The 18,003-nt window shown below is 39.0% G+C and overlaps 1 protein-coding gene across 1 annotated transcript in view; it reads right to left on the reverse strand.

Moving 5' to 3' along the window:
- csgalnact1a (chondroitin sulfate N-acetylgalactosaminyltransferase 1a) overlaps nt 1-18,003 on the reverse strand; it is a 34,001-nt gene that overhangs the window by 12,474 nt on the left and 3,524 nt on the right. The window contains exons 2-4 of the mRNA XM_056737124.1: nt 11,766-13,154; nt 8,274-8,490; nt 6,279-6,380 (exon numbers count right to left, since the gene is read on the reverse strand). Coding sequence (XP_056593102.1) covers nt 6,279-6,380; nt 8,274-8,490; nt 11,766-12,534 — 1,088 coding nt within the window. The 5' untranslated portion in view covers nt 12,535-13,154. The remainder of the gene's footprint in view (nt 1-6,278; nt 6,381-8,273; nt 8,491-11,765; nt 13,155-18,003) is intronic.

Below are 18,003 nucleotides of genomic sequence, written 5' to 3' on the forward strand. Positions count from 1 at the left end.
CTACCTGAACCTGCTGGAAGCCAAATACATATGCGAAAGATGATAATTACAAATAACAGGCTACAATGCTTATCACTTGTTTCTTAATAAAAAAAAGCTTTGTAGTGATCTGTCTTTGGTCTATTTTGGGGTTCTGCATATGCATATGATGATGACGTTATAGCACAGCTGTCACACAAAGGAAATCTCATGACTGACATTTCACTAATGTTTGCCTGATTACACTTTCTCAGCAGGCACATGTTATATGTTTTGCCGTCAGTTTTTCTGCACAGAAACCGAGTTGTTTATGATAGGCTAAGAGGAGGTGCTGTGATTGATAGCAGGTGTGGATTTCATAGCGTGACCCATATCAATCCTCATGGATATAGGGAATAACTGACATCCGCAGACAGGGCTGGGTGCATGCGTGTGTGTGACTGTGAAATCAAAAATCAGCCAGACTCATATATAGAGATGATTAAAGACCATGTCCTTGGGTTGAACCAAGAGGACGTAGAAGTGCACAAAGCAGACCGACAAGGTGCAGATAAAATCTGCTATTATAGGAAAAACTTATCCAATCACAAATCGTATGGCTTTATGGTGTACCACACCTGTTAACAATATAGCCTATTCACATATACATTTTTTTGGAAGAATTGAAAGGTTTGAAAATAATCTACATTTGAAAATGTTGATATTGTATAGTCTTCTATGTGGTAGCTGAGTGTTTTGCTATTTTCTATCAAGTTGGCTTTGTGTTCAGGGTGGTTGAGAGGGGATAGTTTATAGGCCATTTATAAGAAAAAGGTCACAGGTCTTTCATGCTTTACTGCTCTGAAACCTAATTGACCTCAGTTTAAATTGACTTCAGTGTTATTCAATTTTTAATAAGGACACAGAAAGTCATAAAAAAGGTACACATCAATAGAAGCAACAGCAAGACAAGAACGTGCGGTTTCCCTGTAACTCAATTGGTTTTGAGTTTGTGGAACACACACACTTACAAAATACTGTAGCTGTATGGGGATTTAGTTAGACCAATGCAAAATATACGCCAAAATATATGCATTCTCTCTTATTAATAGCATGCACAAAACAGTTGTTTCACATTGAATAAACATCCTCTACACCAGTAATTTATCAACATAAGAGGTCAAATTTGTGGCATGTCTGAGCAAATTTAAAACTTTCAAATAAGCAAACAGCGTTTTATTGGATTTGGAGTAAAGCCTGATAAGTTTCAGTGCGCTGGCTTGTGCATGTTAATTTGCCACCGTGGAAAAAACATTTTTTTTGCATGTCTGATAATGGTTTGTTTTTATTGCTGGGAAAAGCCTAGAATAACCTCCATTCCATCAGTTGAGTCATTGCATTTTTTTATTTATCTTTAGCTTTGGGCCAATGTGCAATATCAAACACACACTATCACTGTATTAGACTTCCATTGTTTTCATACCAGGCAAATGAGCCTACCTTTAACTAACAGTAGATTTAAAGGGGCAATAACGAAACGGCATAAACGAATATTATTAAATGTAAGGCCTCTTACCATATTTGCAACATCATTGTACTGACAGTACTGACTTGCGTATACACTTGGGCAGTCTAAGTCAAATCACACCACGAACTGACGTAGATTTGTGGGTGTGTGGTTACACGAGGCGTTTCAGGCAGGTCTGGCTGAGGATTCGCGTTTACATTGAATGCATTTTTTGTTCCGACACTGTAATTTTTGCAATACTACATGTCTAATACATGCAAGGGCAACTTACATCAACACACCAAAGACACAGAAAAACACATGTTTGCGCCATATGACCTCTTTAAAGCAAAACTTTATGAGACTGATTAATGAGCATTTTTTTATTAGTAACGACCATCTAAAATCTCCTACATGGAACAAACCCCCAAGCATCATCACATGGGACACCCATACCAAAATATAAATAGGCATCTATACCCAATTTATACAATGAAAAAAGTGTTTTTTTTTATTGTTATTTTCTAGACTTTTAGATAGACTCTCTGTCACTCCTTTGCTGGAGCCTTGGGCTCCCTATCCTAACACACAATTGTTTGTACTTTTTAAATGATTAAAATTGTGTTGTCATGGTTGACAAGCACCTTTTAATACATTTTGCTTTTTAAATATTTGCAAAACCCAGCATCAAACATAAAAGGCGACTAAAAATAATGATTTACATTTAAAAAAACGAAATATGGAAATATAAGGTTTCAGAAGGACAGCAGCGATATTATCAATTCGTCAAATGCCATTTATAAAAACGTGAATATTTCAGGCTCTAGCGTCACTGACCCTGGAGCAGGCATTTCAAAAACCAAACAAGGTCTCAAATTTACAGCTTCCATAACAATAACAATGAAAGCAAATATAAACCTCTTAATAGAACAAAAACATGTGATAAAACAGCACATTATGTTCCTGTCTGGAACTGAATGGTGGTTATATTATGATGAGGATGTGCAGAACATCAACATTCAACCAGCTGTCCCGGAGCTAATGCAGCGTTACCCACACTCAGCCCCGTCTCAAATAAACACAAATTATTCATGTGTATCGATTCACTTCTCCCTGCAAACAGATAATGATGCCACATCAACCTACTTAACTGAGGACTCGGGCAGCTGATCTTTACATGTTACACGCCAAAAAACGGAAGGCTACGTTTCGTGTATATAGCATCATTTAATGTAATGTCATGAGACTTAGGAAAGTGACGGATGATGGGAAATCTGCTGACATGGGATTACATGTTAGGTGTTTAATTTCATATTGAAAGGCAGATATTCTTAAAGTTAATTACAGATACATGCCGTTTCTAAACACCAAAGCGAGCAATCCATCAAGAGATAATAGATTTAAATACAGGCTGTGTTGATGGGAACATTTTGTGGCTATAAAGAGATTAGCACTTGGCTGACAGGTCGACATTTAAAAAAATGTAACTGAAAATATAATGTATAAATTAACTGGTTCTATTGGAAGTCAAAGAGATTATTTGATGTATCAGGCAAACCCTGGAAGCACGTATATCCAAAGAGTTGCCCTTTCGTGCTTGGGGCGAGGGGACATGCCACGTACTGGGGGGGCTATTGCACTGTATGACATCACATGCTAATTAGCATATTCATGAAGCCATTATGCAAGTTGGAAATTTTGATTCTACGCTGTGAACATTCTTTATTTTAATACTGCTTGTTGCGCAACAAAACCGTTATTGTTTACATATTTAATTTTTTTGTTGTCAGTTCTAACCGCAGCATGATGCACAGCACATGCACAGCCTCTGTCTGCGTTTATTTAGGCTTATTAAGCTAATTACTGCGCTTAACAGGCAAACTGTGTTCAGGGGTCCCTGAACTTGGTCCTGGAGGGCCGGTGTCCTACAGAGTTAAGCTCCAAACACACCTGAGCCAGTTAATCAAGGTCTCAGACAGGAGTGCGCTTCCCAAAATCATAGTTAGCCAACTATGGTCGCAAGTTCCAACGTTTCAGCATTGTTCACAATTCAAATGTTTCCCAAAACCCTTGTTCAAATGATCAATCGCAAGCAGCATCGCAAAGTTGCGTGGTTGGAACTACAGGTCTAGAGCTGTGGGTAGAAGTTCCTTATTAGTTTTTTTATGATGTATAGACTATATACATCATGCTTTTGTGCGAGTTTGTCAAGAAAATAGAAGCGTTGTTTTTTGGAAGGGCCCATGTGCTCTAGGACCCTGGGGAATCCATGGGCGGAGTTAAGTAGACTGAAACTTATTAACGAGTTTAATATTGTGAAATAAAACAATAGAGAGTAAAAATACCATAACAAAAATAATTTTCAGATGCAGTGTACATTATTTACAGCAATAATATGACATTAAATCGTTCTAAATGGATTCATTAGAAGATAGTATTACTCCACTACCTATGTGACGTCATCAACTATGTTGTTGAACCAACGTGGTTCAAATGATAGATGTGCGACAAAGTTACTATATTTTCGGGAAATGTCCCCAGACTAGAAACTTCCAAGTGTTAAGGCAGGTTGGAGCTAAGTTTGGGGACCCCTGATCTTGTTATAGAAATATCTTCAATAATATATAATCTTATATCACATAGTTATTTACGGTTATGGATTTAACCACTTCTTAAACACAGTACTGAATAAAATAAGTTCCGATTAAAATAAAAATGTCTGCAGTATAGACAGCTTTGTTGATAAAGTACCTGAGGAGGGTCAGAGATTGTTGTTGATTTGTCTGTTTTTACAGAGCTAGGCAGAGTTAAGCAGGGTTCAATTTCATGCAAATGATTGCTATGCGGCAACATACTGTAGTCAAGTGTGTGTAAGGTCAAGAAGATAATTGTAGTAACTTTGAGCAATTTGACTAATTTGCCCACATATAGACAAGGACATGACAGAAAAATGCATTGGAAATGTTGTGAGAAACTGGCCATCCATATGTGTTTGTTGCATATACACGATCGTTTGTCTCTATGATATGCATTTTCCAGTATGTGTGTTTCTTAGGAGACAAACCCACGACCTGTTAATGCAATTCTCTTCCAATCGAACTTTCGAACGATAATAGTTGTCAAAGTAGAATAACATAATTTTAAACCATTTGTGGTCAGACGTTCAATAGTCCTGGCTGGTGGTGCAGCCGGAGAGATCTAGTTTGGCTGCATCAAATCACACCACACACAGTTTTGAGAGTCATAAAAGAGAGATAAAGGGTCTGCGTAACCATGACGATAGCTAAGTGATATTCATCAGTCTGAATGCAAAAACTGGGTTTCCAAGTTGCAAAGTGCTAAACAACTCAAACTTCAGTCAAACAGAACTATGAAGGCAGTTGCCTAACTTTAATGTCTTTAAGAAATCCACAAACTTTTTAGTACTGGTGGGAATTACAAACAATTACCTCTAGACTTTCCGAAGGAATGAATAATCAGGAAATTGTGGAGAATCCACTTAGCCTGAAGTACAGAAAGGAACTAAGCTCCCTTGATTTCTGTACCGCAGAGAAGCCAATGAATGAATTCCCACAGAAGCAAAAAGAACGGCTGTGATTATCAGCCCTCCCCTTCCGCCAATGACTGCTTCTCTCATTGTCAAAGAAATCCCCTCGAAAAGCTGTTCTCCTGCTCAACACAGTGCAGAAACACCTCTGTGTGGTCAAGAAACACACAGATCTGCAAATAAAGTTTCTGAATGCATTTTCTGCATCAAGGACAAGGCATTTTATTCCTCCCAGTTGACAAATCCACTGCATTGCAGGGAACTCTCTCTGAGTCTGGCTGAAGTCCAGGCAATCTACTGCTCCGTTGATTTCATCTGCCTCTGAGCTGCATCCATCCGTATTGACCTGCTATTTTCACAATGACTGGAGGTCAAAGTCACTGGAGTCATAATAGCACCAACAGAGTACAATAATGCAGATTGTCTGACCTCCAGTTTGAATTGATATGAGTAGGTCTGAGGAGTGAATAATAGAACTTAATATATAATCTAATGTAATGTAAAAGCTAATAAAATACTTAATAAAATACTAAAAATCAATTTATTGATATTATATCAATTTCGTGAGGAATATTTACTCATGTGGCAAGCAGCCATGCAATAAGTTGGACAATGTACATTCAGCTTTTGTGAACTAAAATTTAATGAAATTAAATTAAACAAAGATTTAGTTCATTAGAAATTGAAGAAGTTTGAAAACAAAATACTCACCCATTGGATCCCAGTTATTGCCCTCTATATCCTCATCTTTTATTAAAAGACCAGTTCCGCATTTGAATTTATTCATGAACTTTCAAGCATCGGCTTGATTTATAAATCAAATGTTTTTTTTATGCATCAAAGTGTTTCCAGAGGTTCAGATAGCAGAGGCCGAGCCTATTAATGAGTCGCATGTCTCCCTTGATATTGTGAATCTAAGGACCAAACATTTCAAACGATACCCACAATGCAACATTTACATTTATGCATTTGCCAGACGCTTTTATCCAAAGCGACTTACATTGCAATGACCTATACATTTATACATAGGTATGTGCAATCCCCTTGAATCGAACCCACAACCTTGCGTTGTTGATGAAATGGTTTTACCACTGAGCTACAGGAAAGCAACAGGGGTAGATTACTGGAAGGAAGTAAAGTCACATTTCCAGTTCTGCTGTCTTCCTGTAAATTTCACAGCGCTAACCTCAACCCTATCTCTTAGCCTTACTGCTCCGTTTTGCAGACACAAACATTTGTGCAGACACACAAACAAAGGTGCTGTACCTCGATGTGTTCTCCAAAGTTCCCTTGACTTCATTTATCTGGTCCTTTCCAAAGTAAACCACGGTAAGGTGCACCCGCCCGTCCTGCTTCACGCACACCTCCCTGTGGAAATACACAGTATACAGACACATAAACACAAACACTGAGGTCAGCACTCATATCCAGCTGCAAAAACACAACAGGGACATTTGTGAACTATTTTTGTTGACTTAAAACTGTCTACAAGGAAACCAGAGTGGACAAATATGCAGTCGGTGCATTGCACAATGAATGTATTATCCCAAAAGATTTGCAAGGTGATTTCTCATTAAAGCCAATTGGTAAATCGTAAAAAAGTGTATAATGTGGAACCTTATATTTAGCCTTGCAAAAGCAAGACTTGCAAAGCATTATGGGTAGAGCAAACAGTATATAGTCGGATTTAAAACGAATGACCTACACAGTAAGTTAGACCGTGAAAGTGCTCTCAAAAACATTAAAGCTGATACAAATTATATGTTGCGTAATCATGTTGCCTTATTAGATTTCAAGTTAAAAGCTAAGGCAGCATCGTAAACACTCGCTTCATAACAATGGGGCGTCAACATTTTTAAACAGAACTACTGAATCTGAGCTTTAAGAGAAGTGTGCGTGATGATGACACTATTGCAAGCCAACATCACCTCAGATGACACCGAGTGAACGTAACACACGAACACTGAAGATCTACTGTTTACTGAGTTTTACCAAGTTTCAGATCTGTAGCACAGTATGCCCAACGATAAAGAGAATGATTTGTGTTTTATCTCCATACTTTTAGATTATTTAGAGACATTGGGAATTCTGTTCAGTGAATCCGTGACATGAACTGTCAAGTAGACATTAAACAATGCCAGTGAGTATGTTGCTTTTTGTTGGAGGGTCTTTGGGGGGATTTTGGGGGATATTGGTTTTATGGAGAGATAACAGAATATGAAATGAAGCAGGTTAAATGTGTTTTGATTAAAGGAAAGGTCAGTCTATGATGCGTGTTCACGTGAGCACTTCGACGCATGACCATTCAGTGGTCCACCATTCTGACTGAGAACCCGGAAGCGCAACTCTCTGTTTACAAGCAGTGTATATAAGCTGGTCTTCGCAAACTGTCTGATGATTTCAATACTGACGAAGACTTGCACTTTTTTGCCCAACCAAATGCGCATGCGTCAAAATTTTTCTCCTGAATGCGCACCATAGACTGACAAGAAAGAGGAGAATATATCGATTAAAGTCGTTAATTTGGTTTTTTTTCGCACATAAAGTATTGTCGTCACTTAAAAAAATCTATTGAGCCAATATGAGCGGATGGACCAATTTAAGATGGACCGATGTCTTAAGTACTGGACCTTGACAACAACTACAACCATGATGTCTATTAGGAGGCCTGGAAATCTCTCGAATGTCACCTGAAATATCTTGGTTTGTGTTCGGAAGACGCTGGGAGGTCTTAAAACATGTTGAACGTCATGTGGGTGAGTAAAAAATAACAAAATTTTGAGTTTGAGATGAACTTTTCCTAGTTGTCTGTATGTTTTTGTAACAAAAATCTGTAAAACACGGCACAATATATTGTATTATTATGAAATATTGTTTACAGCTGTTTCACCTGTATTTTAAGTTTTTTGGTGTTAACAGAAATGCTTTAAAAAATGAACGGATAATATATAGAAAATTAGCTTTTTAAAGAGGATATTTGCAAACCATGAGGCAATGGTTCTTAAACACTTTATACTTGCATTGCAAAACTAAGAGACAAAAGCACATTCGTAAAAAGGGAAGTGTTCATTTCTGAGCCACTATACCTTTTACCTTTTTCTTTATTACCTAATTAAGATATTTATTTAACCCTGATGTCCGATTTTCTTGCTTGTTTTAAACATAAACTTATAGACAAGATTAAATATCTTGGATCACTTTCCTTGTCAAGTAAATAAACACAACGTTATAAAGAACTGAATGAAAAGGTAAAGCCGCTACCTGAAGTTGTGCATAAACTGTCTGAATTTGTCGGCTCTTTGGGACAAAGGCACCACGATGTTAATGGGCATGTTGGTCGTCTCCACGAGCTCACTCTTCACTTTCATGAGTGGGCCGAAGGGCCGGAAGAGAACCAGCCTGCGAAACTCTTGCTTCTGTTCACCGCGGAAGGTCAGTTCATACAGCGTGCCCTTGTCCTTCTCGGTTCGTGTGATCCCTGAAGCCACAAGACGAGATTGAGAAGTGTGAAGAACAAGAAGAACTTTTAAAAACACACACATGGACACACAAACTATTAAAAATAACCTCAAAGACAAACTGAAGGATGAGTAAACCAAAAAAAACATAAAAAAATGCACTCAAAACCTTCATAAAACTTTTAATACTTTAAAAATAATTTTGATTCTGAGATGATTTTATAAAAAATATATATTTTTCCCATATATGATTTTTTTTCAAAAGGAACATCCTATTGAAAAAATACAGAAATAGAATTTGTTGGTCTTTAAATTACATTTGGGTTAACACTGATTTTATCTTCTAACAGTAAAACAGAGAGGTTCATACACTAACATTTGTCATATTTTGTTCACTATTTCTCTGTTTGACAAAAATAAAAATGAGTTCAAAAAGACAAAAAAGCACGTTCCTGTCTCAGACTTTTCCACTAAGAAAAAACAATACATGTCTCCTCAAGCTATGCTAAGATGCAGAATTAAGATATATACAGAAACATCAGCGATAAAGTCTATATCTGAAGCATGCAACATAACAAAACATCACAACCATCAACTGACATCTCCCTGAAGTCTCCCGAGCTTCAATCTTTAAGATTTTGAGATAACAGGGGCATCTGTAGGGCATCTGGGATAATGCTCACATGTCTGCTCACAGCTCCTGGGCCTTGAAACATCTGGAAGGTGGTCACGCATGGAGAGCGTAATAAAGAGCATTTCACCGAATACTTTCATGCTTCAACGAAACGTTAACAAAGTGAATTATTTCAAAGAGATGTGAATGAACGGCATCAAATGTTCTATTGTTCTGGATCCGTATCATTGTTCCGCTTTTGATGGAGCTATAAAAAGCACAATGACTTTTGTTTATGGAGAAAAACAAGCTTACGAAACATTTAAAAGAAATGTCCCCAGAAGTTAGTTAATTATGAGGCAAAAAAAAAAATAACTCTGCTTCATATTCTTCATACTTGTCACAGTTGTTCTCTGTTTTGGTTTGTTTTGCCTTCTGTGTCTGATGTCTTTATTAGATTATTAGTCCCTCACCTGATTCTGTTTCCCTTGATTGCGTTTCCCCATGTATTTAAGCCCTGTGTGTTCCTCAGTTTCTTGTCGTTTATTGTTTATGTTTTGTGTGGTTAATGGTCCTGTGTTTGTTCCTGGTTTGATTATTAAAGTTCTCTTTTGGATACTCTACAAGGTCTTTGTGCGCTTATACTTAGCCAACACATTACAATAGTCTTCTATATATCTATCTTTAGCCAAGGAAAAGTATGAGAGAGAGAGAGAGAGATACATGTACCTCCCAAGAGATAAGGATGGAATAATTATTCTGTGGGTCTCTGTATACATTCTTGCTACTGACAGTTAAGTTTCTGTGTTTTTTTCAGACGCAGACCTTTACAAAGAAGGATGTACAACATTATTCTTTATCCTGTGTTGCTCGGTGTTAGTGAGATGGCTGGGCAAATTGACCCACTGTGTGGACGGATCAGACATGCAGTTAAAGGAACAGTTCACCCAAAAATGTATATTCTGTAATCATCTACTCGCCCTCGAGTTTTTCCAAACCTACATAGATTTCTTAGTTCTGATGAGCACAAAGAAAGATATTTTTGAAAAATGTAAGCAGTGATTTTCATCCACTACCATTGACTATCATTGTAATTCTTTGGTAGTCAATCATGTACCAGAACTGAAAATTGCTAGCATTCTTCCAAATATCTTCCAACAGAACAAAATCATTTATCCAGATTTGGAACAAATTGAGGGTGAGTAAATCATGACAGAATTTTAATTTCTGAGTAAGCTATTCCTTTAATTTCTGGTAACTATTGATTATGTTCATCTTTCATGCACTTCTACGTAACCGAACACAAACAAGCCTATAGGTGACAGTAAAAAGTCCTAGACAATTATAACTTTCCATTTGAAGTAAATTGAGGTTCAATTGCAAGAAATGTGTTGCTTTTACACATAGACACTATAGAACATTTGTCCTCGGTTCCCCCATGTGGTCCATAAGCTTTACCAGTGTTGTAAATACTGTCACTGTATAAGCGTCCCCCTGGGCAGTGAAATATATGTGATTTTTCTTTCCTAAGCTAATGGATCCGGCGAATTCAGAAACGTTGTTTGGAAATCATGTTGCACTCTTCTGCAGGCAGGGGATGAGCGGGGATGTGTGTACTGACCCGAACATAGAACTTACAAAGTGTGGTTCTATGAGGGTGCTCAGATAGGAGAGGTAGTAGAATTGGTCCGGTTAAGAGTTGTTCTACCACTGAAATAAGACATTATTTTAAGGTCGATAAACTACAAAGTGTTGCTTTAACATGCAAAACACTGAGTGCATAGGTTTCACTTAAAGCAAGGTGAGTTCGACTTTTTCCACACTGCTTAAAATTGAATACTAGAAAATGGCACAAAATAATGAAAAAATATGCCAATTAGCATGCACCTTAAATGAACCTGGCAAATCATTTGTTACATAATCCAATTACAGTAAATTACGCATTCTGTTTTCAGTTCAGTTAGCTCATCGCATCTACCTGGATGCTCTTTTGAAAGTCTGCATCTATGCACACTGCACCATTACCCTTACTGCTCATAACTACATTTTAAGTGCATGAACACAGCTTTTTATGAGATGGATAGCAACATGAATAATACATTTCCTGTAAAGTCTATAGCCACTGAGATGCGTCACTTTTTCTCTAGAGGATGAGATGACACAGGTCTTAATTTGAAACAGCTGTGTTTATTTCCTCGAGTCATCATAGCTCAAGACCATCATCACAGGATATCCTGACCTTCAGGATGGTCTATTGTTTCTCTCTTTTGGTCATGAGGATGGTAGAGGTGGTGGAAAAAAACTCACATTGCTTCGAATTTTTTTTCCCACGAAACATATCTGACAGCAAGCTCTAGAGCTTGATTCATTGATTCAACTTGAGCTAAATTAAAAGAGTACTCTTTGAAAGGTACAAACACTCCAAAAATATTGGGTTGTGTCAACCAGTGGCTGGGCAAAACATGGACAAACCCAAATTTGTGTTTACATTAACCTCTGTTAGGTTGTTTTAATCCGTGGTTGGGTCAAATTTTGCGATTTTATGGGTTAATTTAAACCCAAGATTTGGGTTTGTGAATATTTTACCCAACCATGTGTTGAAATAACAGTCACAATCTACTTGAAATATATAGCAATCTTTTTTTCATTAACAAACATTGAGTGTGTCAATTCTTCTCTTACCTTCTACAAAGTCTGACGGTGTGTAGACTTTGGACGCTTTTGTTTTTTCTCCTGCCCGACTTGGCACATTTAGAGCGTGTAGCGCACTCTCCACCACCTCAGCCAGCTCGTCCCTGCGGTCCTTCCGCACGGGCTTCTCCTCTGGGTGTCTTGTCAACCCCATCTCGAGCTGGTAGACTCGCTGTAGGGTAAAGCTCTCGAAGGGCACCACAGCGTACTCGCTTGGAAGCCGTACACCGGCGTGAGCCTCAGCCCTGTTCAGCTGACTGCGCAGGAACTCCTGCAGGTCGTTGCGACTGTGATCTTCCACCACCACGACCTTGCCGGCTGTCTTCTCCAAAGAGTTCTGCATGCCCTTAAGCTGTTCGCTGCGTTCTTGGAGAGCTTCTTTAAGTTGAGCGATTTGCTTCTTTAAGCTGGCAATATGCTGCCGGTGTTGTTCTTCTCGCTCTTGTAGTAGGGCATGGAACCCTTCTCGTCCGACAGGACCGATGGGGCCACCTCCAACTCCACCCGGTCTGCTCGGACCACCCGCCATCCCCAAACCTCCACCTCTGGGAAGGGGTTGCCCCGCCAAGGGTTCATCCACGTGGGGGGTGCAGGTGATGACATAGAGGAGAGAAAGGCAGCAGCACACTACCACTAACAAGATGCCTACACGTGAGAGCCAGGCCAACAGACCCCTTCGCAGCATCACAGCTGGCCACCTCAACAACAAAGCTGGTAGGATGACGTAGTTCAAAAAGGTTGGGGAATCTTTGCGACTCATTAAAACGGAGACCGAAAGATCATTCAAGAGATGTCTGAACACCTGATCACCTTTGTTGAACTCTGTAAAACCAAAGAACTGTTTGCGTCTAGTTGGTCGACTAAATTATCATATACCCCGACAGCGGCGCACAAAGCAACATCTGTTCGGAGCTACTGTCTATTCCCAAATTACCCTTTCTTCAAACTGCAGCCTGGCTTCTCATTCACATACTTGTTTATGGGTCAAGTTACGGCCACTTCGAGAAGCTATTAGATCTCCGTCTAGTCAAATGAACCAGCACCACGCACATATCTCAGTCTGGCGAAAATTGCTCATTCTTCTCAAAGGTAGCATGACAGACCCCTGAGAGAATGTCTGGAATGGTTGCTCCATTCTTCAGCATCCCAGATGTACTAATTCTCCTTGAATCAAGTTTAGCCAATAGATCTGCATAGCTATAATCCAGCAGTTGGAGGCTGTTTATTGGTTATTCATTTTTTCAACATGACCCAGCGTTGATAAAACACATATTAGCACATTTGTGTTGTGAGCAAGTTGAGTGTTTGGCCAGTCTGTGGTTCCTAATCTATTCCCAGTCTTTTGCATGCTTCTCCAGGCTCTGGTCTTCACACATCCCTCTATGAAAAACAGAGAAAAGACGATTAGACTGATTTCGTTTTTAAAAATCAGAAGATCACCTGTGTGTTAAAGAGCTATCGTGTCTGAAGGTACGGCACATCATAACATTTAATAGCTTGACTTTAAAACACTAAATAGACAAAATTGAGATGACCTGAAATACGTCACGATGATGAGGGCACAGGGTTCAAGTCCGTCAATCGAGATCGCAAACAGGCCGTGTTCATTTTAAAGTGACCTAAAGGGCTAATTTTAAGACCTGCGTGGCCAGGCAAAGCATTCTGGGGAGGCTCCAGCTCCAGGGAACAGTGCTGTCACTGATGTGCGAAAATAAGAGATGTGTGTTAAAAGCGGACTCATGGGAACGTGCCCCGCTACTCACACAGGCTCACTGTAAGTCTGAGCAAACACGCAAGAGCGGAGCATTCATGGGCGCGCGCACATGCGAAGGCGCACATATGCAAACAGTCAGAAACACATGTGATCACAGGGGGACACAGGAACACTTTTAGGAGATTGGAAAGATGCTGTGGTATGAGATAGAGAGAGGTAGGAATATGTATATGTATAACTGCTTGTGGGTTGACTTAGCACACAATTAGCTCTTTTATAGGTTAGTGGAAGCTTGAGTTTAATGAAAGGATTAGTTATGTTAGTGGTGAATACAGGACTGTATCAAGGAAAGCTGGCCGTAGTCCAGTGGTGTGAGGAGAATCTCGATTTATCTGAAACTGGAACGCACATACGTATAACAACACACACACATGCATATTTAATCACTCACTCACTCACACATGTAGTCATTTTTTCCCCCACTTTTACTTTTTATTTAATCATTCATTCCATCAGTGTTACCTATTTAATTGCACACTTATTTACACATTAAACCAATCGGAAAGCCGTACATCAATTCACTCAATCACTGAATGCAGATGAGAAAATCTAAAGTCCTGATACAGTACCTCTAGGCTGAAGAACAACTGAAACTGCTCTGGAAATCAAGTTTAAACATAAGAAAAAACAAATCACTATTTCAGTGTGGAGATAATACAACTAAATTAAAATAGATCAATTAAAAAAGTATTTCTCTCATCCACAAGCTCAAACACGAGTGGGGAAAAGACGCCTCACACATGTTACGCTGTTCTAGCTCTCTAACACAGCCGCCAGGACAACCACAGTGCACGTCTGCCAGCAATTCATTAAGCCTGCTGTGCCCGTGCTATACAACACCAGAGCCAAGACCACGGACCAAACGCATGGCTGAACGTGGGGAAAGTCTGTGTGATGGGAATGAAAAACTTAAAGCTCTCCCTGCTGCATTAGTGTGCTGTTGTTTAGCTTTGACTTGCTCAAGAACTTAAGGACTTGTAAAGAAATATTCTGTTCAATGTGGTCCAATGTGTTATTTCTTGGAGGATCTACTGGCAGAAATAAAATATACATAACTATGTCTGCAGAGGCGTACAAAGACCTTAAATAATGAAGCGTTATGTTTTTCTTTCTATCAACATACATCGCGGGTCCCCTTACATGGAATTCACCATGTTGTTTCTACAGTAGCCCTTAATCGACAAACTGAGTGCGTTTCATAAATATGTTATCTCCTTCGGCAAAGAAGAGAAAATCGTGAGACCATTTGTGTCCTGTGTCAGCCACCATAGTGCCTCGAAAGGGAGGAGGAGAGTGAGCCGTTGGTTGCGGTTCGCAAACTCACCGCTAGATGTCGCTAAATTTCATACACTGGATCTTTAAGGGAACCGTTTACACAAATATATAGATCCTCACATTTCATTTGTTCTACATAGCTTTCACTTTTGTGCTACAGATAAAAAAGCCCCAAAGGGATGTGAAACAGTGTGGGTAAGTCATTATGAGTCGGGTGAACTGTTAAAGAAAGATTGCCAAAGACTAAATGAAATGATGTGGTGAGGTTGCCTTCTTCCTGTAACCTCTTGACAACATACTCAACAGTCTCTCAAATCAGTTTAAAAGCTCCTGCGTGTGTACAAGAATCGTTCAGGTTTGCAAACCAAGCAAATTTGCATTAGTTCAATTACTTTCACGAGCTCTGATCTGCAGACTCAGCTACAGTTATACTATCTGGCTTGGCTGTGCAGTCAGGAAATGATGTGTTTTTTCCTCCTTTTGCAGTTTTCACTTTCAGCGGCTTCTGCTGACCCTTGTGCCTAGCGACAGTAAAAGACATTTACGTTTTATGTTTGTGTGAGCAGTATTTTATAGAGAGACTTATGAAGTACAATAGTCTCTGCTAATGTGGGCATTGGAGTGATAGTTCACAGAAAAATTACAATTCTGTCATCATTTACTTACCCTCTTGTCATTGCAAACCTTTTATGACTTTCTTCCTTCTGCGGAACACGAAAAAAGAAATTTTGAAGAAAGTCGGTAACCATGCAGCGCTGGACCCCATTCACTTTTATTGTATGAACACAAAACCAATGCAAGTGAATGGGTAACATTTTTCAAAATATCTTCTTTTGTGTTCTGCAGACGAAAGAAAGCCATACCAGTTTAAAATGACAAGACATTGAGTAATTGATGATTCTGTTATTTTTGGGTAAACTATCACTTTAAAGGATCTCAACCGTCTGACAGAAAGACTGAATGTTAACACGCTTTCTCTCGAACTTTGCACTTAATGAAACCACTTCCTTTGTCCACAGGGCACAGAGCTTCCTGTCTGGCCCTCACTAAATTAGGCAGCACCCGGTGCATGTTCACGTCTCTGTGAAAGTACGGCTTGCATCATCAAAGTCACGTCTGATGCAGAAACCGGCGAGGAACATAAAAAGCCTTCACATTTTTTGCTCATAAATGAATGATCTGTAATCCAGAACCACCACTTTTCTTTCAACTGTCAATGCATATTAAATAATAGATGCTCAACGTCGTGATTGCGTAACCCAGCAACACTGCAGAATCTTTATTCCGCACGTCGGTCCTGTATCTGTTTTCCTATTCTTCACTGCTGAAAGAAGACATCATCTTGCTCTTGAGGTTTTGAGAGACGTCTTTGAAGAGGAACTGCCTGAACCGGCCAAATTAACAAGGTGGGATATACGGATGAGCAGAGAAAGAGTCCACAAGAGCATAAGCCAAGTCAAGCCCTGATGCTTTACTACTGCATTAGAGGAGCACAGCAGAGAAAGCAATTCCAGGTGTTCCTCATGTTCAATTCACAGAAAACACCGGGGGGAGAGAGACTTCGAGGGGATGGAAGGAAAATAACGGGCAGAACAGGGAACGTGGAGGAGAAAGAGCTCTTTGATGTCCTTTTGGGCCTCAGGTGATTCTCAATACCCTTAATTAAGTTGGTTCTCTTCAAACCCGAACTAGATCGTACTTACATCCATCTGGCCCGTCTTTAAAAGGTTATACAGAAAAATGAAAATCTTACCCTCCTGTATGACCTTCTTTTGTGGGATACAACACAATCTCATGGCAATTCCTAACTCGTTTACAAGGTGGTATTCATATGAATGCAATCTCATTTGTATTTTCCTTTTTCATGCATTTTTCATTATTTTTTGCCAGACCGTACAGTGTAGTCATTTACTCACTCTCTAGTTGTCCAAAATCTGTATACATTTCTTAGTTCTGATGAACACAGAGAAAGATATTGGGAAGAATACTTAACCAAACAACACTGAACCTCATTGACTACCGTAGTAGGAAAAGTTAAGGTAGTCAAAAGCGCCCCAGAACTGTTTGCTTTTCTACATTCTTCAAAATATCTTCTTTGAGTTCAATAGAATTCTTAGATTTGGAACAACTTGAAGACAGAATTTAAAAAATGTGGGCAAACTGTTCCTTTAATATGTAGCATAACACAAATGTCCATGACTTGGACGTTTTGAAAAATTAAAATAGTTATGAATTGCCATAAGATCAGGCTGCAACACAGTTTTCATAACAAACACACAAGAAAACACGCCTTGGATTAACTCAGCACTTAAAAATACTCCACAGACTCTCACTCTGTCAAACTGCACCTCCTACAACTAAATGTTCCTTACACCCATTTCCCTTTTAAATCAAAAACATGAAATGTGTCAGCCTCACAACGAAAGAATACACCCATGTCCTCATTTAATTCAGTTGACGAATCTGTTATTCTGAAATTCTCTCCAAACAAGCCACAAGTGTTTCAATGCAGCATATAATAGGCAAACAGCATCTTTTATTCAGTGTGTGGAAAGATTCATTGGGACCGGGGTATAAAACACTCTCGTGACTGATGACAGGTCATGATTTACTATTTACCACACACCAGCATTTGCGCCATAATTTGAGAGTATGTGTACAATTTCCAAACCATAAAAATGTACTTTACCCTAAAATGAGGATAAAACAGGAGCTGTAGGATACAGAACACGCAATCTATTTGTCTAACAAGTGGTTCATAATTCAGCGAGAGGACAGGTCCAACAATGGATTGGATTCCACCATCCACTCCACAGTACACACAATGGCTGTTGTTAGGGACAGCATACTACTCTACTCGTACTATTAAGCTATAGTTTGTACACTTAACTGAACTATTGCTGAATTAAATACGTAATATGTTGAGGTTATGTGACCACAATCTAGCGTTATTGCTTGAGATGCACACTGCATACTGTTTCACATACTATAGTAAGCTGTATATATACTGTGCAGCCACTAGTCTACCAGACAGTAATAAATGTTATGTAAAAAATATGCATCAAAGCAATCACATTAAAAGGCTAGGAGTCTAAACTACATCGAATATTTATGAGCTGTGCAGTACAACGAATAAAGCTTTTTTTTATATTCTTCTATAAAAGCTTCGTGGCCAATGTG

Source organism: Triplophysa dalaica, chromosome 22 (assembly GCF_015846415.1).
Source record: "Triplophysa dalaica isolate WHDGS20190420 chromosome 22, ASM1584641v1, whole genome shotgun sequence".
NCBI classification, from domain to species: domain Eukaryota; kingdom Metazoa; phylum Chordata; class Actinopteri; order Cypriniformes; family Nemacheilidae; genus Triplophysa; species Triplophysa dalaica.